Source organism: Salvelinus namaycush, chromosome 23, assembly GCF_016432855.1.
Source record: "Salvelinus namaycush isolate Seneca chromosome 23, SaNama_1.0, whole genome shotgun sequence".
NCBI lineage: Eukaryota > Metazoa > Chordata > Actinopteri > Salmoniformes > Salmonidae > Salvelinus > Salvelinus namaycush.
Genome location: NC_052329.1, coordinates 21,906,162 through 21,929,373, shown reverse-complemented (window position 1 = coordinate 21,929,373; position 23,212 = coordinate 21,906,162). Strand labels below are relative to the sequence as shown.

The following is a 23,212-nucleotide window of genomic DNA, read 5'->3' as shown; positions in this document are numbered from 1 at the left end:
TGGTGATGAGCGGGGGTTATTGGGTTGTGATTGATGAAGGGTTATTGGGTTGTGATGTTGATTGATGAGGGGTTATTGGGTTGTGATGTTGACGAGGGGTTATTGGGTTGTGATGTTGACGAGGGGTTATTGGGTTGTGATGTTGATGAAGGGTTATTGGGTTGTGATGTTGATGAAGGGTTATTGGGTTGTGATGTTGATGAAGGGTTATTGGGTTGTGATGTTGAGGGATGAGGTGTTATTGGGTTGTGATGTTGAGGGATGAGGTGTTATTGGGTTGTGATGTTGATGAGGGGTTATTGGGTTGTGATGTTGATGAGGTGTTATTGGGTTGTGATGTTGATGAAGGGTTATTGGGTTGTGATGTTGATTGATGAAGGGTTATTGGGTTGTGATGTTGATTGATGAAGGGTTATTGGGTTGTGATGAGGGATGAGGTTTTATTGGGTTGTGATGTGGGTGGTGTTGTTGGGTTGTGATGTTGATGAAGGGTTATTGGGTTGTGATGTTGATGAAGGGTTATTGGGTTGTGATGTTGATGAAGGGTTATTGGGTTGTGATGTTGATGAAGGGTTATTGGGTTGTGATGTTGATGAGGGGTTATTGGGTTGTGATGTTGATGAGCGGGGGTTATTGGGTTGTGACGGTGACGAGGTGTTATTGGGTTGTGACGGTGACGAGGGGTTATTGGGTTGTGATGGTGACGAGGGGTTATTGGGTTGTGATGGTGACGAGGGGTTATTGGGTTGTGATGTTGACGAGGGGTTATTGGGTTGTGATGTTGACGAGGGGTTATTGGGTTGTGATGGTGATGAGGGGTTATTGGGTTGTGATGGTGACGAGGGGTTATTGAGGGGTTATTGGGTTGTGATGGTGACGAGGGGTTATTGAGGGGTTATTGGGTTGTGATGGTGACGAGGGGTTATTGGGTTGTGATGTTGACGAGGGGTTATTGGGTTGTGACGGTGACGAGGTGTTATTGGGTTGTGACGGTGACGAGGGGTTATTGGGTTGTGATGGTGACGAGGGGTTATTGGGTTGTGATGGTGACGAGGGGTTATTGGGTTGTGATGTTGACGAGGGGTTATTGGGTTGTGATGTTGATGAGGGGTTATTGGGTTGTGATGTTGATGAGGGGTTATTGGGTTGTGATGTTGATGAGGGGTTATTGGGTTGTGATGTTGATGAGGGGTTATTGGGTTGTGATGTTGATGAAGGGTTATTGGGTTGTGATGTTGAGGGATGAGGGGTTATTGGGTTGTGATGTTGATGGGTTATTGGGTTGTGATGGTGTTGAGGGGTTATTGGGTTGTGGTGTTGAGGGGTTATTGGGTTGTGATGGTGATGAGGGGTTATTGGGTTGTGATGGTGATGAGGGGTTATTGGGTTGTGATGGTGATGAGAGGGGGTTATTGGGTTGTGATGTTGATGAGGGGTTATTGGGTTGTGATGTTGAGGGATGAGGTGTTATTGGGTTGTGATGTGGGTGGGGTGGTGGTGTTGTGATGTTGATGAAGGGTTATTGGGTTGTGATGTTGATGAAGGGTTATTGGGTTGTGATGGTGATGGTGATGAGCGGGGGTTATTGGGTTGTGATGGTGATGAGCGGGGGTTATTGGGTTGTGATGGTGATGAGCGGGGGTTATTGGGTTGTGATGGTGATGAGCGGGGGTTATTGGGTTGTGACGTTGATGAGCGGGGGTTATTGGGTTGTGATGGTGATGAGCGGGGGTTATTGGGTTGTGATGTTGATTGATGAAGGGTTATTGGGTTGTGATGTTGATTGATGAGGGGTTATTGGGTTGTGATGTTGACGAGGGGTTATTGGGTTGTGATGTTGATGAAGGGTTATTGGGTTGTGATGTTGATGAAGGGTTATTGGGTTGTGATGTTGATGAAGGGTTATTGGGTTGTGATGTTGAGGGATGAGGTGTTATTGGGTTGTGATGTTGAGGGATGAGGTGTTATTGGGTTGTGATGTTGATGAGGGGTTATTGGGTTGTGATGTTGATGAGGGGTTATTGGGTTGTGATGTTGATGAGGTGTTATTGGGTTGTGATGTTGATGAAGGGTTATTGGGTTGTGATGTTGAGGGATGAGGTGTTATTGGGTTGTGATGTTGAGGGATGAGGTGTTATTGGGTTGTGATGTTGATGAGGGGTTATTGGGTTGTGATGTTGATGAGGGGTTATTGGGTTGTGATGTTGATGAGGTGTTATTGGGTTGTGATGTTGATGAAGGGTTATTGGGTTGTGATGTTGATTGATGAAGGGTTATTGGGTTGTGATGTTGATTGATGAAGGGTTATTGGGTTGTGATGGTGATGAGGGGTTATTGGGTTGTGATGTTGATGAGGTGTTATTGGGTTGTGATGTTGATGAGGTGTTGTTGGGTTGTGATGTTGATGAAGGGTTATTGGGTTGTGATGTTGATGAGGGGTTATTGGGTTGTGATGTTGATGAGGTGTTATTGGGTTGTGATGTTGATGAAGGGTTATTGGGTTGTGATGTTGAGGGATGAGGTGTTATTGGGTTGTGATGTTGAGGGATGAGGTGTTATTGGGTTGTGATGTTGATGAGGGGTTATTGGGTTGTGATGTTGATGAGGGGTTATTGGGTTGTGATGTTGATGAGGTGTTATTGGGTTGTGATGTTGATGAAGGGTTATTGGGTTGTGATGTTGATTGATGAAGGGTTATTGGGTTGTGATGTTGATTGATGAAGGGTTATTGGGTTGTGATGGTGATGAGGGGTTATTGGGTTGTGATGTTGATGAGGTGTTATTGGGTTGTGATGTTGATGAGGTGTTGTTGGGTTGTGATGTTGATGAAGGGTTATTGGGTTGTGATGTTGATGAAGGGTTATTGGGTTGTGATGTTGATGAAGGGTTATTGGGTTGTGATGTTGATGAGCGGGGGTTATTGGGTTGTGATGTTGATGAGCGGGGGTTATTGGGTTGTGATGTTGATGAGCGGGGGTTATTGGGTTGTGACGGTGACGAGGTGTTATTGGGTTGTGACGGTGACGAGGGGTTATTGGGTTGTGATGGTGACGAGGGGTTATTGGGTTGTGATGGTGACGAGGGGTTATTGGGTTGTGATGTTGACGAGGGGTTATTGGGTTGTGATGGTGATGAGGGGTTATTGGGTTGTGATGGTGACGAGGGGTTATTGAGGGGTTATTGGGTTGTGATGTTGATGAGGGGTTATTGGGTTGTGATGTTGATGAGGGGTTATTGGGTTGTGATGTTGATGAGGGGTTATTGGGTTGTGATGTTGATGAGGGGTTATTGGGTTGTGATGTTGATGAAGGGTTATTGGGTTGTGATGTTGAGGGATGAGGGGTTATTGGGTTGTGATGTTGAGGGGTTATTGGGTTGTGATGGTGTTGAGGGGTTATTGGGTTGTGATGTTGAGGGGTTATTGGGTTGTGATGTTGATGAGAGGGGGTTATTGGGTTGTGATGTTGATGAGAGGGGGTTATTGGGTTGTGATGTTGATGAGAGGGGGTTATTGGGTTGTGATGTTGATGAGAGGGGGTTATTGGGTTGTGATGTTGAGGGATGAAGGGTTATTGGGTTGTGATGTTGAGGGATGAGGGGTTATTGGGTTGTGATGTTGAGGGGTTATTGGGTTGTGATGGTGATGAGGGGTTATTGGGTTGTGATGGTGATGAGGTGTTATTGGGTTGCGATGTTGATGAGGGGTTATTGGGTTGCGATGTTGATGAGGGGTTATTGGGTTGTGATGTTGATGAGAGGGGGTTATTGGGTTGTGATGGTGATGAGGGGGTTGTGATGTTGATGAGAGGGGGTTATTGGGTTGTGATGGTGATGAGAGGGGGTTGTGTTGTTGATGAGAGGGGGTTATTGGGTTGTGATGGTGATGAGAGGGGGTTGTGATGTTGATGAGAGGGGGTTATTGGGTTGTGATGGTGATGAGGGGGTTGTGATGGTGATGAGAGGGGGTTATTGGGTTGTGATGTTGATGAGAGGGGGTTGTGATGTTGATGAGAGGGGGTTATTGGGTTGTGATGTTGATGAGAGGGGGTTGTGATGTTGATGAGAGGGGGTTATTAGGTTGTGATGGTGATGAGCGGGGGTTATTGGGTTGTGATGTTGAGGGATGAGGGGTTATTGGGTTGTGATGTTGAGGGGTTATTGGGTTGTGATGGTGATGAGGGGTTATTGGGTTGTGATGGTGATGAGGTGTTATTGGGTTGCGATGTTGATGAGGGGTTATTGGGTTGTGATGTTGATGAGAGGGGGTTATTGGGTTGTGATGGTGATGAGGGGGTTGTGATGTTGATGAGAGGGGGTTATTGGGTTGTGATGGTGATGAGAGGGGGTTGTGTTGTTGATGAGAGGGGGTTATTGGGTTGTGATGGTGATGAGAGGGGGTTGTGATGTTGATGAGAGGGGGTTATTGGGTTGTGATGGTGATGAGGGGGTTGTGATGGTGATGAGAGGGGGTTATTGGGTTGTGATGTTGATGAGAGGGGGTTGTGATGTTGATGAGAGGGGGTTATTGGGTTGTGATGTTGATGAGAGGGGGTTGTGATGTTGATGAGAGGGGGTTATTAGGTTGTGATGGTGATGAGCGGGGGTTATTGGGTTGTGATGGTGATGAGCGGGGGTTATTGGGTTGTGATGGTGATGAGCGGGGGTTATTGGGTTGTGATGGTGATGAGCGGGGGTTATTGGGTTGTGATGGTGATGAGCGGGGGTTATTGGGTTGTGATGGTGATGAGAGGGGGTTATTGGGTTGTGATGGTGATGAGAGGGGGTTATTGGGTTGTGATATGGGGTGAGGGACCCCACTTTCACCACTGCAGCTTGTGAGTTACTCCCTCTCACTCTGAGTCCCTGCATTCCCACTGCACTCACAAACACAGGTCACAGTGATGGCATTCCCATCTGACAATCACACATAGAGTGCTAGAATGGAGGGGAAGGGGGAAAGAGGGAGCGATTTAAGAAAACGGCAGCATTCAATCTATTAGTATGGTGTGAAACATGCTAACTTAATTAAAGACACGTGGGAGTAATCCACTTAACGCCAAAAATCTGAAGTCAAATATCCACCCGGGTGGTCCTGGAAGAGCCATGCCAAAACGCTGATCCCCTGTTGATGGAAATGACAGCCAACAACAAGTGTCGCATACTGTAAAGGGGGTTTACAGTCTAGCTAAGTAACAGGTGTTTGGTGTGCAGGGAGAATGGGGTGGTCTATGACTGGTCCCCATGGTCGGGGTGAGATGAGCTTTGGTGTGACTGTCTGCCTGTCTCTCTGACTGCCTCCCCAATGGCCCCCTATTCCCTATACAGTGCACTACTTCTGATCAGAGCCCTATAGGCACTATTGGGGATAGGTGGCATTTAGGATTCAGCCTCTGTCTGTTCTGTGTTGGTTTCATTAGAGAGCTTTCTCTCTCTCTCTGGGCTTGCAGGGCCAAAGATCACCTTATCGACTCTGTTGCACTCTACCCCTCTCTCTCTCCCTCCATCTCCCTCTGAGTCCATCTGTTTCTGCCTGGGCTTTGAACCCCTTTCACTCAGCCTCTCTCGTTCATTCTCAGTTGAATTGGCCTCTTTGTTTTGGTCTTTTCACTTCCTGTTGGAATGGAATGAAATTAAGCAAGCAAACACCATTGTTTTACTGCCTAGCCTCAATTGTTGAGTAGAGACAGAAGCAACAGCTAAGTTAGCATACCTTTGTTTCTGGAGAGTTACCATAGCTCCTAAGAAACGTCAGATATTTCAGATTTGACTTTGATAATTTCAGACTATTTTCATGGTCTGAAAATGAACAGAATTCAGACCCTTTGCTATGAGACTCGAAATTGAGCTCCGGTGCAACCTAATTCCATTGAACATCCTTGAGATGTTTCTACAACTTGGTAAATTCAATTGATTGGACATGATTTGGAAAGGAACACACCTGTCTATATAAGGTCCCACAGTTGACAGTGCATGTCAGAGCAAAAACCAAACCATGAGGTCGAAGGAGTTAGGATTGTGTTGAGGCACAAATCTAGGGAAGGGTAGGTACAAAAACATTTCTGCAGCATTGAAGGTCCCCAAGAACATATTGGCCTCCATCATTATTAAATTGAAGAAGTTTGGAGCCACCAAGACTGTTCCTAGAGCTGGCTGCCTGGCCAAACTGAGCAATCAGGGGAGAAGGCCCTTGGTCAGGAAGATGACCAAGAACCCGATGGTCACTCTGACACAGTTCCTCTGTGTAGGCTCAGAGAACCTTCCTGAAGGACAACCATCTCCGCAGCACTCTACCAATCAGGCCTTTATGGTAGAGTGGCCAGACGGAAGCCACTCCTCAGTAAAATGCACAACAGCCCGCTTGGAGTTTGCCAAAAGGCACCCAAAGGGCTCTGACCATGAGAAACAAGATTCTCTGGTCTGATGAAACCAATTTTGAACTCTTTGGCCTGAATGCCAAGCGTCACGTCTGGATGAAACCTGGCACCATCCCTACGGTGAAGCATGGTGGTGGCAGCATCATGCTGTGGGGATGCTGTAACGTAACACAATGTGCGGAAAGTCAAGGGATCTGATTTCTTTCCGAATGCACTGTAGGACATTTTGCAGGAGCAACATCATGTTGGACATCAGGTAGCCTATTGGTTAGAGCGTTGGGCCAGTAACCGAAAGGTTGTTAGCTAGAATCCCTGAGCCAACAAGGTGAAAAATATGTCGATGTGCTCTTGAGCAAGGCACTTAACCCTAATTGATCCAGGGTTGCCGTTGATAATGGCTGACCCTAGCCGTGACCCCACTCTCAGCTTGTCTCAGGGGGAGTTGGGATATGCAAAAAAACACTTTTCCAATGAAATAGGACAAATATTAACAGCAACCAAATTATAATATTACATCCGTTATTGTTAAATAATACAGCCATTGTTTAACTGATCGCATTCTTTATCATACCTCAATTCCTCTCTGTTGTCCTTGTTTTTCATCTAGGTTTTTCCTGTGTGCTAAATTTCCGTGCCTGCAATCGTCTCTTTCTCACGACAGTTGTTCATCCTTGCACACTGAATTGTACCTGTGAAAGTGGAAGGCAGGAAACAGAGGCAGGGCAAAGTGAACAGAGAGACCAAACAACCTTGTTTATCTGGAGGAACCATGAAAATGTTTCCCTCAGGGCTGCGAAACAAACACAGAGAACTGTTTCTCTCAGAAGAGACACAACAGCATCGCAAATAATCAAAAGGTTAGCAGTAGCACTCGCAGAGACTCATGATTTCCCTCTGGTCTTCTCGTTTAACGCCTCTGAATTCTTTCCATGTTACATCTACAGAATTCAACAGATGTTTTTTGGGAATGTTTTAGAAAGTGAAGAGTCTGGGAGAAGCTTCATTAGAGCAGCCAGACACTAACTGCAGACAGAGGTTGAACTGTTTTCTGCAGCAGCACAGCTCTAAGTGCAGACTGTGTGCCCCACAGTATAGTGTAACCCTAACGACTACGTTGAAGAAGTACAAAATGAAGTGAGCAGACAGATGCACCGTCCAGTCCACACTGGTATAGAACGCTAATACTATTCTAGACACAAGTCAAATCTGAAACAGTACAAATCTCAGTGGAGGGGCCCAGCTAGACAGGACTGGGGACTTGGAAGAGAGCTGGGTTTTTTAGCTCCTCAGCTGACCTTTTTCTCCATTCACTAACTATAACTCCTTGCTGTACCAACTCTCTGTGGACACCTCCCAGACAGAAACATCCCTTTCTGCCAGCCAGTGCAGCCACAAGTGCAGAGTGTCTCTCGAGCTAAATGTACAGAGTCATTTTATTTCCCTCTGCACGTGCAAGATGTTTCTCCTTATGACACATGACAGCGACCGTGCACTGGCTGACAGGCTGACACTCAAACCAAACACAGACTATCATATGCACCGGTTGGTACGTGTGTCCGTGTGAGTGGGGGGGTGAATGACAAACACAGATCATATGCACCGGTTGGTACGTGTGTCCGTGTGAGTGGGGGGGTGAATGACAAACACAGATCATATGCACCGGTTGGTACGTGTGTCCGTGTGAGTGGGGGGGTGAATGACAAACACAGATCATATGCACCGGTTGGTACGTGTGTCCGTGTGAGTGGGGGGGTGAATGACAAACACAGATCATATGCACCGGTTGGTACGTGTGTCCGTGTGAGTGGGGGGGTGAATGACAAACACAGATCATATGCACCGGTTGGTACGTGTGTCCATGTGAGTGGGGGGGTGAATGACAAACACAGATCATATGCACCGGTTGGTACGTGTGTCCGTGTGAGTGGGGGGGTGAATGACAAACACAGATCATATGCACCGGTTGGTACGTGTGTCCGTGTGAGTGGGGGGGTGAATGACAAACACAGATCATATGCACCGGTTGGTACGTGTGTCCGTGTGAGTGGGGGGGTGAATGACAAACACAGATCATATGCACCGGTTGGTACGTGTGTCCGTGTGAGTGGGGGGGTGAATGACAAACACAGATCATATGCACCGGTTGGTACGTGTGTCCGTGTGAGTGGGGGGGTGAATGACAAACACAGATCATATGCACCGGTTGGTACGTGTGTCCATGTGAGTGGGGGGGTGAATGACAAACACAGATCATATGCACCGGTTGGTACGTGTGTCCGTGTGAGTGGGGGGGTGAATGACAAACACAGATCATATGCACCGGTTGGTACGTGTGTCCGTGTGAGTGGGGGGGTGAATGACAAACACACAAGCATTCTTGACATTCGATTTGTGTTAATGCTCCTGTGACATTCATGACTTTTCAGCTCACATGTTTACACACACACACACACACACACACACACACACACACACACATGCTTCTAAACCCTTGTGCAGTGCCTTTAACAGTGAGAGCAGATGGAGAGAGAGCTCTTGGTTTCTGTCAGGCAGGGCTGTGGTGAGACTTAGAAACCTTTCTTGGTTAGTAAACTCAGGTAATGACCTGTCTCTGTCTGGCTACATGGTGCACAGTGACCCCTTAACCTTTCATCAGAAAGACACACTCCTCTCCTCCTTCCCTCTCTCCTCCATCCATCACACGTCAGGCACATCCGCGCTTTCGCTCAGTGCGCTTTTTATTTTTCCTAGGCCATCTTTTATTGTTCAGTGTTGCTGTAGAAAACCACTGCAGTATGTGAACATGGGCCTGATGAAATATTTATCAACACTGCAGTATGTGAACATGGGCCTGATGAAATATTTATCAACACTGCAGTATGTGAACATGGGCCTGATGAAATATTTATCAACACTGCAGTATGTGAACATGGGCCTGATGAAATATTTATCAACACTGCAGTATGTGAACATGGGCCTGATGAAATATTTATCAACACTGCAGTATGTGAACATGGGCCTGATGAAATATTTATCAACACTGCAGTATGTGAACATGGGCCTGATGAAATATTTATCAACACTGCAGTATGTGAACATGGGCCTGATGAAATATTTATCAACACTGCAGTATGTGAACATGGGCCTGATGAAATATTTATCAACACTGCAGTATGTGAACATGGGCCTGATGAAATATTTATCAACACTGCAGTATGTGAACATGGGCCTGATGAAATATTTATCAACACTGCAGTATGTGAACATGGGCCTGATGAAATATTTATCAACACTGCAGTATGTGAACATGGGCCTGATGAAATATTTATCAACACTGCAGTATGTGAACATGGGCCTGATGAAATATTTATCAACACTGCAGTATGTGAACATGGGCCTGATGAAATATTTATCAACACTGCAGTATGTGAACATGGGCCTGATGAAATATTTATCAACACTGCAGTATGTGAACATGGGCCTGATGAAATATTTATCAACACTGCAGTATGTGAACATGGGCCTGATGAAATATTTATCAACACTGCAGTATGTGAACATGGGCCTGATGAAATATTTATCAACACTGCAGTCTAAGTGTCCATTCACTGTAGTCACATGGTTTATCAAGGTGATGTGTGACAGGGTCTGTCTGACAGTGAAACATTGTCAACACTCTCTTCCTGCTTTATCTAAAGTGAATTGAATCACACCCTCCAGACAGTCCCTCCAGACACTGTGCTGAGCTCCATGAGTCTGCTCGATCCACCCCACTGATCTTAGTATGCGCTGTGAATGGAGAGTGGGTTACCTTTGATGAAGGAATACATTGAAAGTTTTCCTTCAATTACTGCAAATGACATCGAATCAAAGGGGATTTGTGAAGCAGAGTACAGTGGACGAACAGCTTGTATACAAGTATGAAATATCACACTGTGATATGTTCCCATTTCAGTAAAGAAAGGCTAAATGTTAATTCATGCTAAGGACTTTACATAAGTATGCATAGCACAATATGTAACCACGCCAACATGAGGACATCAGTATGTTACCAAGACAACAGCTCTGGATAAGCAATTTGCGCAAGGATGAGGCAAGGACTTGATGTGATTAAGAGTAGCTGTTTCTTCATATCCTATAATCTAGATCTCTACATCAGCAATATTTGTGTTACGTCTGAGACGTCATTATGTTTATTTAATGTTTACATTCAAGATGAACCTAAATCATGCACATTCTCAACAATAAAAGGAAATTGGGTGAGACACTTCATTTTGAGAGAGCATGCCTTTTTTTGAGCATTTTGTCTCTGTAAAGTTGTTGGCATCATTTAAAGAGGTGTGATATTTTGCGTCTCAACTCTGGCAGTGAGTCAACCTCCTGATGAAAGCATTTCCCATTGATTCGTCATAGCTGGTGTCACACTCGGAGAAGTTCCTACCGGAAACACCCGCTGCTCTCAGCCCTTCACATCAGCAGCAGGACCAATCCTTCCTTTGTGTGATTGCTTGATTCCCATTTCACAGCGATTTGATCCATTTCTCCATGCTCTCTTAATGCCGCATGAGAAGAAGCACCAAGTTTCCACATGCATAGCGGTCTGCATGGTGAGAGGGATATTTTGTGTGTGTGTGACTGTGACTCATGAAGCTATTGGCTGTCATTGAGAGAGACAGGTGGAGAAAAGGTGACTAATGGATTGCTAGGAGAAGAAGGGAAGTGTGAAGGCAGAGCTGATACACTTCCATTTCCTGTAGTGCATCACTCAGTAAGATACGACAACAGTAATGCAATGGATGGGAGAGAATTACCTTGAAATGTCAGCTACCTTCTGTCTCAGTGAAGCACTCTGCAGGAGTAACATAAGCAGCGAGATACATGTATATGCTGTCTAGGATGTATTAAATAACGTGGTTGTCACTCCAACTGCAGCTGTGTGTGTAGCTAGGTTGTTCACTTAACCTTACCACTGACTGTCTGTCTGTCTCTCTGTTCACAGTGGCCCTGCAGCTACCGGAGGGCCTGCAGATGTTTGCCTGTGTCATCGCTGACATCATCGAGAGGTAGGTACACCACTCACTGGTGTGTTTAATAAGTGGCAAGTGCAAGTATCACTCATGCTCATTTAAAAATAAAACTGCTAATTTTATCCATTTGTTGTTAGGTAAAAAAAAAATGGATGCTTCTCCCTGAAACAGATCCCCTTGACTTTGTTGTGTGGAAGTTTTGGTGGTTTTAGAAGGTGGGTGGGTGGGCAGTCGTCGTCCTTGCTGAAGTTGAAGTTGATCTGTGAAGTTGAGCCGGCATGGCCACTCTCTAGTCATTAAGCCAGCCAGTGTTATCATCATTCCCTGCCCGCCGCAGCCAGCTCATATCTGTGCCTCAGCAGAAAATTACACACGATTGCCTCCGCGGACCGAGCGGCTATCAACACTTCACTCATTCACGGTTGGAGGAGAGCACAGCCATTATTCTTGTTAATTACATCTTGTTACAGTCTGCATAGGCCCCTATTGCACACAAACACTCCATCACACAGACACACTCACACAAACTGATGCAGGAGTCCAAACCTTCCCACAGTTTGGAGTTCCTCGGCATCAGTGGTTTTAATCATTTGTCTTGTATACACTGAGCTTTGGCCTACGTCGTGCCTTAACAAGTGTGTGCAACATTGATAAATTGTTCAAAACAAAAGCAGTAATCCCCCCCACTTTAATGTAGACCTAAAACATGTATTTAAAGTGTTGAAAGAGCAGCTCTGTGTGTGTTGTTTCCTTCATCTTCTCATTGCACCCCTCTCTGCCTCTCTCTCTGCTGGGACGACTGTAAGGGTTCTCTAAAAGAAGATTGCTGCATCACTCCACATCCAAAGTGGATTCCTTTCCTAGGTGAACAGTATGTTCAATACTAATGAGGTTAGTTGATAGAAGTGAAGGATAGCAAGCTAGGGAAGGGAAGCTTCCGCATGGTTTTCAGTCAGAGCACATATTAGATTTCAGACAGGAAACGTAGTTCTTGGTGTCCTCATATGAAGCCATGCCTGTCATACCACAGTTATGGACCGTTGAGAAACAGGAACAGCAATGTGCTGAAAGCTTTGACTTTCTCTCTTCCCTCAACGTTCCGCTCTCCTCCTCCTCCTCTACCCAGTCCCCCCCTTTCCTTTTAACCCCTCTCCATCACTCCACTAGTGCCACGCCTTTCTCATTCTGTCTAATCTCTCCATCACTCCCTGTACGGTCGTCCCCCCCCCCCCCTCTCTGGCTACGAGGGGAATGGGGATTGAGGGAGCGAGGCAGAGAGAGAGTGGTGGCGATAGGGGCCATGTCTTATCAGCAGCGCTGCTATCAGTAGAAGAACTGCCTCTCTTTCGTATCTGGGCTTAAACCAACACTTATACACTCTGTCAATCCCAGAGTCCTCTAAATGAATGACACCCCATCACCTTAGACCATCTCAGTCCATTTCAGCTAATGAGAGCAATTAACGGCAGATAATTGTCTTCCTAACCTCCCTCTCACCTCTTCTCTTCCTCCCCCTTCTCTCCTGCATGTCTCAACCCATCCAGAACCTACAGACAGAGAGCAGTTTCCTCTGTCACCAGTTGTTGTTGTTTGTGGCTCTTCTCTCTGTATAACTAAATCAGCAGCCTCATTTGACTCCCAGGTCACAGTATTTCACTGTGTTCCAATGATCAGGCCAAGTGTTACATGAAGGCAGTACATCAGAGAATGGGCATAACCCATGAATAGGGGATCTAGCTACAGAGGGATTGTTGGACAGTTGTCCCTGGTCACCATGCTGTATCTGAACTCTACTCACCCTTCTCGTTCTGTGGGGTCAGCAGAGGGTTCTGTCAGATGTAGATGTTTAGTGACTAGTAAGAGCCTGGCTCCATCTCACCCACTGTGGTTGTCAGGCAGTCCGTGTGTGGTGTGGGGACTGGGGAGTGGCCAGGGCTGAGGTCCATATCAGTGTGGGGATGAAGGGGCTAAGCTGCCCTGTGGGTAAGGCGCTTGGGTGGGATGGACAGCTATAAGCCCTAATGAGAGCAAGCTGCTCTGAATTATAGCCCATGCAGTCAGTTAATACACATCAACTGTGAGGGGGAACGCACGCACACAGGTGCACACACACAAGGACAAAGACACAGACAAACGTGTGCGCAGTAGGCAGAGACTGGCTCCTCCAGTACATAGACTCAGCACAGTGCTCAGTGCTCACATACAGCCAGAGAGAACACCTACACAAGGGGACAGAGGTGCTCATAAAAGAAGCAATGTACATACTGCTCTCATTTTCAACAATACAGTCTGTATAGCCACACTCAGGCCTACCAATAGAGGATTGGCTCCTACTTAGAATATGTGGCTATCTGTTCCGCACAGGCACCTGTAAGCATACTCTCTCCCACAGAGAAGTAGAGAGACTGAACCACGCTTCCACTGATCATTTAGAATGTCTCCCACAAGCAGGCCTGCTTCTGTTCTTTAAAGAGGCTTTGATAGGCCCACAAAGAACTTAGTAAACCTTGTAAAGGTCTGCTGTAATGGCTCCAGTTGAATAGGCATGCTCTGACTTCACACTGTATCCTCTGCTTCCCTGTAATACAGCTACACACTGGTAGCATCCCAAATGGCACCCTATTCCCTAAATAGTGCACTACTTTTGACCAGTGCCCTAAATAGTGCACTACTTTTGACCATTGCCATAAATAGTGCACTACTTTTGACCAGGGCCCTAAATAGTGCGCTACTTTTGACCAGGGCCCTAAATAGTGCGCTACTTTTGACCAGGGCCCTAAATAGTGCGCTACTTTTGACCAGGGCCCTAAATAGTGCGCTACTTTTGACCAGGGCCCTAAATAGTGCGCTACTTTTGACCAGGGCCCTAAATAGTGCGCTACTTTTGACCAGGGCCCTAAATAGTGCGCTACTTTTGACCAGGGCCCTAAATAGTGCGCTACTTTTGACCAGGGCCCTAAATAGTGCGCTACTTTTGATCAGGGCCCTAAATAGTGCGCTACTTTTGACTAGGGCCCTAAATAGTGCGCTACTTTTGACTAGGGCCCTAAATAGTGCGCTACTTTTGACCAGGGCCCTAAATAGTGCGCTACTTTGACCAGGGCCCATAGGACACTATGTAGGGACTAGGGTGCCATTTGGTGCAGCATCGCTCTTGATAACTGACAACGCCATTCAAAGAGACTTAAGACATAACTCAACTTTCACAACAAGTAAACAGACATATGAACACAACTGAGGAAAAATTGATCAGAACAACAGAAAGAATCCCTAACTTGGACAGGCGGGCGATGGTGTGTGTCATCCCGCCATATGTTTCATCGCCTTTGATGCCACACCAGCTATCTTCACCGCAGCCTTGAATGATACTTTGATGAACTTCCTTTTAATATTTACTGTGCTGTTCTGGGAGTGGAGAGCCAGGGCTTGTGTTGTCGCCATCCCAGTCATCCGTGGCCTAATCCTGGAGACTGGGAAGGAGGGAGAAGTAGGGAGGGAAATACAGGGATGGGGGGTGGCAGTAACATTTAATGTCCTCTGTCACTGGCTCTCTGGCAAGGAAGAGATGGGCCTCTCCTCCACACAGAGAGATATTGACTTGTGACATAACTAGGATCTTGTATGTGGGGGTGAAGGTACATGACATGAGAGCATTATGTAACAGAGGACCCTATTCAATGACTCATTCACTCACATACATAACTGTGTTCACAGTATGAATCACAGAGGAAGTCATTTGTATATTTCGCCTTTTTTATTTATTTAAATTTTACCCCCTTTTTCTCCCCAATTTCGTGATATCCAATTGTTAATAGTTACTATCTTGTCTCATCGCTACAACTCCCGTACGGGCTCGGGAGAGACGAAGGTCGGAAGCCATGCGTCCTCCGAAACACAACCCAACCAAGTCGCACTGCTTCTTAACACAGCGCGCATCCAACCCGGAAGCCAGCCGCACCAATGTGTCAGAGGAAACACCGTACACCTAGCGACCTGGTCAGCGTGCACTGCGCCCGGCCCGCCACAGGAGTCACTAGTGCGCAATGAGACAAGGATATCCCTACCGGCCAAACCCTCCCTAACCCGTCGCCCCATGGCCCTCCCGGTCGCGGCCGGCTGCGACAGAGCCTGGGCTCGAACCCAGAGTCTCTGGTGGCACAGCTAGCACTGCGATGCAATGCCTTATAGACCACTGTGCCACCCGGGAGGCCCTTATTTTTCGGCTTTTCAAACATAGATTTGTCACTGCTGGCCCAGGAGAATGTTATTTATGATTGACTGGCCCTTTGTAATAAATGTAGTGGTTAGATATTCTGGCTATTTTCATGTCAGCACGCCACTTAGATCAACAGCCTCACCAGTTGAATGTCATGTCAGATGAAACACAGGCAGTGATTGACCTGCCACTGTGTCCATGGCAGCAGAGTGAATGAAATGGGAGATCAGAGGCTTATTTCTCTCTCTCACACACACAAACACAGAGAGCCCCTGCTGTCTCAGACCTTTCTGGTCACTCTCCATCATCCCTCTGGACCTCATCCTGGGGCATCATCAGCCAGAGACGGATTCGTTTCACATACTTTCATTCATTTTAGTCTGCAGTAACGTGTGTGAGCAGCAGAAGCGACCTCGGCCCACAGCCTTCCATGGTAAATGTCAGGCCTGCCTCCATAGAGGAAGACTGGCAGGAGCCTCCCTGCCCTCGTCTCATCACTCGCCCCCCAGCCTCTCAGTTCCTCCCACAGCACAGCTGAGCAGTAGGTAGCGGGAGCTCGGGTGTGACAGTGTGTGTCCCGGCCTTCTGTCCCCACCAATTACATAAGAAGCTCACACTGGGTGTAGAGAGCAGCAGGGAACCCATTTTGCACACGCGCGCATACACACACACACACACACACACACAGGGCATCTCTCTGACTAATGAGCTCTCCTGCTTGGCAGCCCCCTCACTACCCTCCTAAATCCCAACCACATCTGTCTCAGGACTCTAAGAGGACAACAGTCAGACACAAACATCCAGACACACCTGGACCAGACAGCTGCAGTGGGCCAGACAGCTGCAGTGGGCCAGACAGCTGCAGTGGGCCAGACAGCTGCAGTGGGCCAGACAGCTGCAGTGGGCCAGACAGCTGCAGTGGACCAGACAGCTACAGTGGACCAGACAGCTACAGTGTGTCTGGCCCACTCCCCTCCCAACGACCAGATAGTTTACCAGTGCTATTTCAGGTTTAGTGAGAAGTCTCTTGAGTGCTTGACATTACGAGGTGGAAAGAGATCCTCCCACACCTGTGTGCCTCTTTGTCCCATATCCCAGTCATCACAACCCTGGAGAACCACGACCTATAGATCACTCTGTTATATTGGCCAACCTAAATCCCCACTCTGACTGGGGGATGGCGGATAGCTGCTGGTGATGTACTGGCTCTCATATAATGCCTTTGAAGACACCTGGGAAATTGCTTGACCTGTCTGGAAGATACAGTCGATGTACTCCAGAGATAAAGCATCATATAGACTGCCGTCGTCCCTCCCGGCTGTCTGTATGTCCAGGGGGACAAGTTGATGGGCTTTATAGAGAGACTGCCTGGGTGCATCCCAAATGGTAAGCTATACCCTATAGTGCACTACTTTTGTCCAGGGCCCTATGGAACTTGGTCATATGTAGTGCCCTATAAAGGGAATAGGGTTTCATTTAGGGGCGGCATCTAAATGAAATATGAGCAAGTGAGCAGCTGAGGACAGAAAGCCGAGAGGCACTGAACACTACAGTATGTAATTACAGTGGGAGACAGAGAGAGCAGAAAAGTCATCAGTGTGCTGGTTTTCACTTGATCTTGGTTATTTACGTAATGAAATAAACTTCCCCGTCCTTCGGTCCGTCCGTCTGTCTGCCCAGCGTTGTGTGTGTGTGTGATATGGAGTGGTCAGTGCTCTGCTCGGGAAGGTTTCATCCCACTACCCAATCCCCACTACCCACTCTCTCCTATTTCACTGCTCTATCACTAACTCAGACCAGGCATAGTCACTTTCATTTAGGACCAACTGTACATTCCAGCCCCACCACATGCAGACATAATTGAACACAGAGCGATGCATAATATTACCTGCAATTTCAAAGGGAAACAGGAATATGTGTGGACATATTCTCATGCACATTTAAAAATGAGCTCTGGGCTTTTATGATGTTATTTTGGAGTGAATGCAGGCATTTTACAGCCATTTCAATGTGAGCGAAATGGAAATGGGCCAATTCTGTATTTAAATAATAGAAAACCAGAGTGCCATGCATTTACATGTTCAGAAACCATTGGTTGAAAATGGACGCACTGCAACAGAATGTTAATCTCTGAACTAGGCCTAATCTCTCTGAACTAGGCCTAATCTCTCTGAACTAGGCCTAATCTCTCTGAACTAGGCCTAATCTCTCTGAACTAGGCCTAATCTCTCTGAACTAGGCCTAATCTCTCTGAACTAGGCCTAATCTCTCTGAACTAGGCCTAATCTCTCTGAACTAGGCCTAATCTCTCTGAACTAGGCCTAATCTCTCTGAACTAGGCCTAATCTCTCTGAACTAGGCCTAATCTCTCTGAACTAGGCCTAATCTCTCTGAACTAGGCCTAATCTCTCTGAACTAGGCCTAATCTCTCTGAACTAGGCCTAATCTCTCTGAACTAGGCCTAATACCTCTGAACTAGGCCTAATACCTTTGATCTAGGCCTAATATCTCTAATAGCTCTGAACTAGGCCTAATATCTCTGAACTAGGCCTAATATCTCTAATACCTTTGATCTAGGCCTAATATCTCTAATACCTCTGAACTAGGCCTAATACCTCTGAACTAGGCCTAATACCTCTGAACTAGGCCTAATACCTCTGAACTAGGCCTAATACCTCTGAACTAGGCCTAATACCTCTGAACTAGGCCTAATACCTCTGAACTAGGCCTAATATCTCTGAACGTTAATGCTGTACATAGAGTTTACAGAACATTAGGAACACCTGCTCTTTCCATGACATAGACTGACCAGGTGAAAACTATGATCTCTTATTGATGTCAGGTAGCCTAATGGTAGAGCGTTGGACTTGTAACCGAAAGGTTTCTAGATTGAATCCCCGAGCTGACAAGGTAAAAATATGTCGTTCTGCCCCTGAACAAGGCAGTTAGCCCACTGTTCCTAGGCCGTCATTGAAAATAAGAATTTGATCAGATAAATAAATCAAATTAAATCCACTTCAATCAGTGTAGATGAAGGGGAGGAGACAGGTTAAAGGAGTTTTAAGTCTTGAGAAAGTTGAGACATGGATTGTGTCTGTGTGCCATTCAGAGAGTGAATGAAGACAGAAGATTTAAGTGCCTTTGAACAGTGTAGGTTTTGTTCACTCAGTGTATATCTGAACTGAATGTGAACAGAACAGATTCAGTAGTGTCCACATGTAAAGTGGAGAGGCTATTGTAGGTGCTAGTGAACCATTTGTAGCATGGCTTCCTGCTTTGAAAAGGTTAGCTACACATCTGCCCTGTGCTCCCTCTGAAGGAGAGAGTGTGAAGGAGTAGGGGAGGACAAAGATGAAGGGATGACCTTATGGGATGAGGGAGCAAAATAATGTAATGCCTAACAGGGGAGGATAGAGTAGAATATTCCAGTAGAATGTCAGTAGATCTAGAAAGCAGCTTGGTGGTGGACTATGCCAAGGATTGAGAGCTGAGAGAATGACACATGTTGAGAGGGGGAGGGAATAGAGGAGGAGGAGAGGAGCCAAAACAAGTTGTTGTTGAAATGAACAGGACAGAGATTGTCATATGACTAGAAGGAACAGAGTGACAGATGAGAGGAAGGTTGCAGAAGGAGACAGAATATTACTATCAATTACTACAGCGATAGCTCTTTGTAATCATTTTGTCTTTGTAATCACTTGTACATAGTCCTTTTGGGCATGGGGATTTGGATTGCAGTACCATACTGAGTGTGTGTGTGTGCACGTGCGTGCGTGATTTATCCTGTCAGAGTGGTTAAAGCCTAGTGACTGACCTCAGATCAGATTCCATCAAACCCTATATTCCCCTCTGCAACATAGCTGAAAAGCTTTTAATGTCCCCTCATCCATCCCAGGTCCCCCTGTGCTGTCCCCTGATTCCTCCCTTTATGTGTCGTTCTGCGATCTGATAACCCACATGATAAAATATATTGTCTGCATTATTTTAAAGCTCTCTATAGATGAGATTAAGGCATACAAGGGTTCTCCCAGCTCTGTACAACAATATTGGATTCCCATAACGGTTGCCATATCATTTTGTTTCGTTTTTTAAATTGGATTCAAGCGCCTCTCAGAATGCGGTGCTGTGCAGTTTAGAGGGTCTGTATGTTGATGAAGCTGTAGTTTTTTACATAATGACCCGGGCCCAGGCTGTTTGAGAACCTGCCAGAACAAATAGATGAGATGCGTTCCCAGAAATAGACCCAGCAGTAATGATCTTGTTTTTGGTGGATTTAAAGGATTATCTAATGGTATTACTGAAAACATCTGTCCAAGCTTCATCCTATCCTCCCTGCCCGCCCGCCTGCCGCACGCCCATGTTACTACGTTACCACTACACCTACTGTACCCATTCACTGTCAATTACTACAATTAGTCTGTCATTTTCACCCGCATTTTGTCTTCCAATTTTCCTGGTGTAAGACGTGGGCGTGGGAAGCATAGTGTTTGTACGACAACGCTAAATGGAAGAAAGCTTTGTTGAGCAAAAGGCTCGGAGAGAGAACGTAGAGGAACATGTAATCATCCAACACGGTGCCCTGCCAGATTTCTGTTTTCAGGGGACTATTTTCTCAGTGTATTTCTGTGTTCTGTGTGTGCAAAGCAGATTACTGGTATCAGATTTGTTAATATTACAAACCCCAGAGCAAACAGCTCATCTGCCTTATGCACTCAGCCAGCAGTGGCCTTCTCTCTCTCTTCGCTCTGTCTCCATCGCTCTGTCTCCACTTCCCTCTTCTCCTCTCTTACTGCCACTTTTCTCTCCACCTCCTCATTTACACCGCCTTCCATCACACAACCTCCTTCTGTGTTTCAACTCACTTCTTCCATTGCTCTTATATTGTTCTCCTCGCTCGCTCTACCATCGTTCTCTCTCTCATCTCTCTCCCTCTCGCTATCATCTCCCTCTATCAACTTTGTCTCTTTCTCTCCCTCTCTCTCATCTCTATCTCTCATATCCCTCTCTCTCATCTCTCTATCATCTCACTCTCTCTCTATCATCGTTCTCTCATCTCCCTCCCTCTTTATCATCTCCCTCGCTCTTATCTTCTCTCTGTCATCTCCCTCTCTCTCTCTGTCATCTCTCTCTCTGTCTTCTCCCTCTCTCTCTCTGTCTTCTCCCTCTCTCTCTCTGTCTTCTCCCTCTCTCTCTCCGTCATCTCCCTCTCTCTCTCCGTCATCTCCCTCTCTCTCTCCGTCATCTCCCTCTCTCTCTCCGTCATCTCCCTCTCTCTCTCCGTCATCTCCCTCTCTCTCTCTCTCTCTGTCATCCCTCTCTCTCTCTCTCTGTCATCTCTCTCTCTCTCTCTGTCATCTCTCTCTCTCTCTCTCTATCATCTCTCTCTCTCTCTCTCTCTCTCTCTCTCTCTCTCTCTCTCTCTCTCTCTCTCTCTCATTCAATTCAATTCAAGGGCTTTATTGGCATGGGAAACATGTGTTAACATTGCCAAAGCAAGTGAGGTAGATAATATACAAAAGTGAAATAAACAATACAAATTAACAGTAAACATTACACATCAACGTTTCAAAACAATAAAGACATTACAATGTCATATTATATATATACAGTGTTGTAACAATGTACAAATGGTTAAAGCACACAAGTTAAAATAAATAAGCATAAATATGGGTTGTATTTACAATGGTGTTTGTTCTTCACTGGTTGCCCTTTTCTTGTGACAACAGGTCACAAATCTTGCTGCTGTGATTTCACCCAGTAGATATGGGAGTTTATCAAAATTGGATTTGTTTTCGAATTCTTTGTGGGTCTGTGTAATCTGAGGGAAATATGTGTCTCTAATATGGTCATACATTGGGCAGGAGGTTAGGAAGTGCAGCTCAGTTTCCACCTCATTTTGTGGGCAGTGTGCACATAGCCTGTCTTCTCTTGAGAGCCATGTCTGCCTACGGCGGCCTTTCTCAATAGCAAGGCTATGCTCACTGAGTCTGTACATAGTCAAAGCTTTCCTCTCTATCGTCTCCCCCTCTCTCTCAATTCAATTCAATTTGCTTTATTGGCATGACGTAACAATGTACATATTGCCAAAGCTTATTTACAATATAAAAATGAGAATCAAAATTGTCAACAGGACAACAGTAACAACAATAACCAAGGGTCAAAATAACCATACATTCAACAATAACAATAAACATACAGTAGAGTACATGTCAGGTTGATTGGTCTGTCAGACACTGTCCCTCAACTTATGCAGGCAGCAATGTAGTGCGCTGCCAACCCACAGCTCTCTGCGTCCTTCCCCAACAGGACGGGTAGCCTATCCTCATCAGAGAGGTCTTTGAAACCTTGAATAAGAGTTTCAAATTTGGGAAAATGACACACTCTAATGTTATATTTTTGACATTTTGTCAGGAAATGCAGCTCCGTCTCAGGTTCTGCTGTTGTGCAGTGGTTGCACAGCCTTTCCTCTACAGGGAGCCAGGTTTTCCTGTGTCTACCCTTCTCAATGGCAAGACTGTGCTCACTGAGTCTGTACTTTGTCAAGGTTTTTCTAAGGTTTTGATCAGTACCATGGTCAAATATTAGCCCAGGTGTACTGTCGATTTAGGGCCAGATAGCACTGCATTTTGCTTTGTGTTTGTGCTTGTGTTTCCCAATAAGCAATGTAGTTTTGTTTTGACTGTGTTGTAATTTGGTTATTTCTGATTGATTGGATGTTCTGGTCCTGAGGCTTCATGTGTTAGTAGAACAGGTTTGTGAACTCAGCCCCAGGACCAGCTGGATGAGGGGACTCTTTTCTTTGCTCAGCTCTTGGTATTGCAGGGCTTGGTAGTGATATGAGAGGGTCACTGTATTTTAGATGTTTCCAAAACTTAATTGCTCTTTTTTGAGTTTTTATTATTAGTGGATATTTGCCTAATTCTGCCCTGCATGCATTGTTTGTAGTTTTCCTCTGGACATATAGGAGAATCTTACAGAACTCTCTCTCTCTCTATCGTCTCCCCCTCTCTCTCTCTCTCTATCGTCTCCCCCTCTCTCTCTCTCTATCGTCTCCCCCTCCTCTCTCTCTCTATCGTCTCCCCCTCTCTTCTCTCTCTCTATCGTCTCCCCCTCTCTCTCTCTCTCTCTACGTCTCCCCCTCTCTCTCTCTCTATCGTCTCCCCCTCTCTCTCTCTCTATCGTCTCCCCCTCTCTCTCTCTCTATCGTCTCCCCCCCTCTCTCTATCGTCTCCCCCCCTCTCTCTATCGTCTCCCCCTCTCTCTATCGTCTCCCCCCTCTTTCTCTCTCTCTATCGTCTCCCCCCCCTCTCTCTCTCTCTCTCTCTCTCTATCGTCTCCCCCTCTCTCTCTCTCTCTCTCTCTCTATCGTCTCCCCCTCTCTCTCTCTCTCTCTCTCTCTCTCTCTCTATCGTCTCCCCCTCTCTCTCTCCTCTCTCTCTTCTCTCTCTTCTCGTCTCCCCCTCTCTCTCTCTCTCTCTCTCTCTCTCTCTTCTCTCTCTCTCTCTCTCTCGTCTCCCCCTCTCTCTCTCTCTCTCTCCTCTCTCTCCTCTCTCTCTCTCTCTCTCTCTTCGTCTCCCCTTCTCTCTCTCTCTATC

At 46.2% G+C, this 23,212-nt stretch overlaps 1 protein-coding gene across 3 annotated transcripts in view; it reads left to right on the top strand.

The window, feature by feature from the left end:
• Nucleotides 1-23,212, top strand: part of dph1 (diphthamide biosynthesis 1) — a 104,538-nt gene that overhangs the window by 3,597 nt on the left and 77,729 nt on the right. For all 3 annotated transcript variants that reach the window (XM_038961241.1, XM_038961240.1, XM_038961239.1), the window contains exon 3: nt 11,374-11,437. In XM_038961241.1, the coding sequence (XP_038817169.1) occupies nt 11,374-11,437 (64 nt within the window). The remainder of the gene's footprint in view (nt 1-11,373; nt 11,438-23,212) is intronic.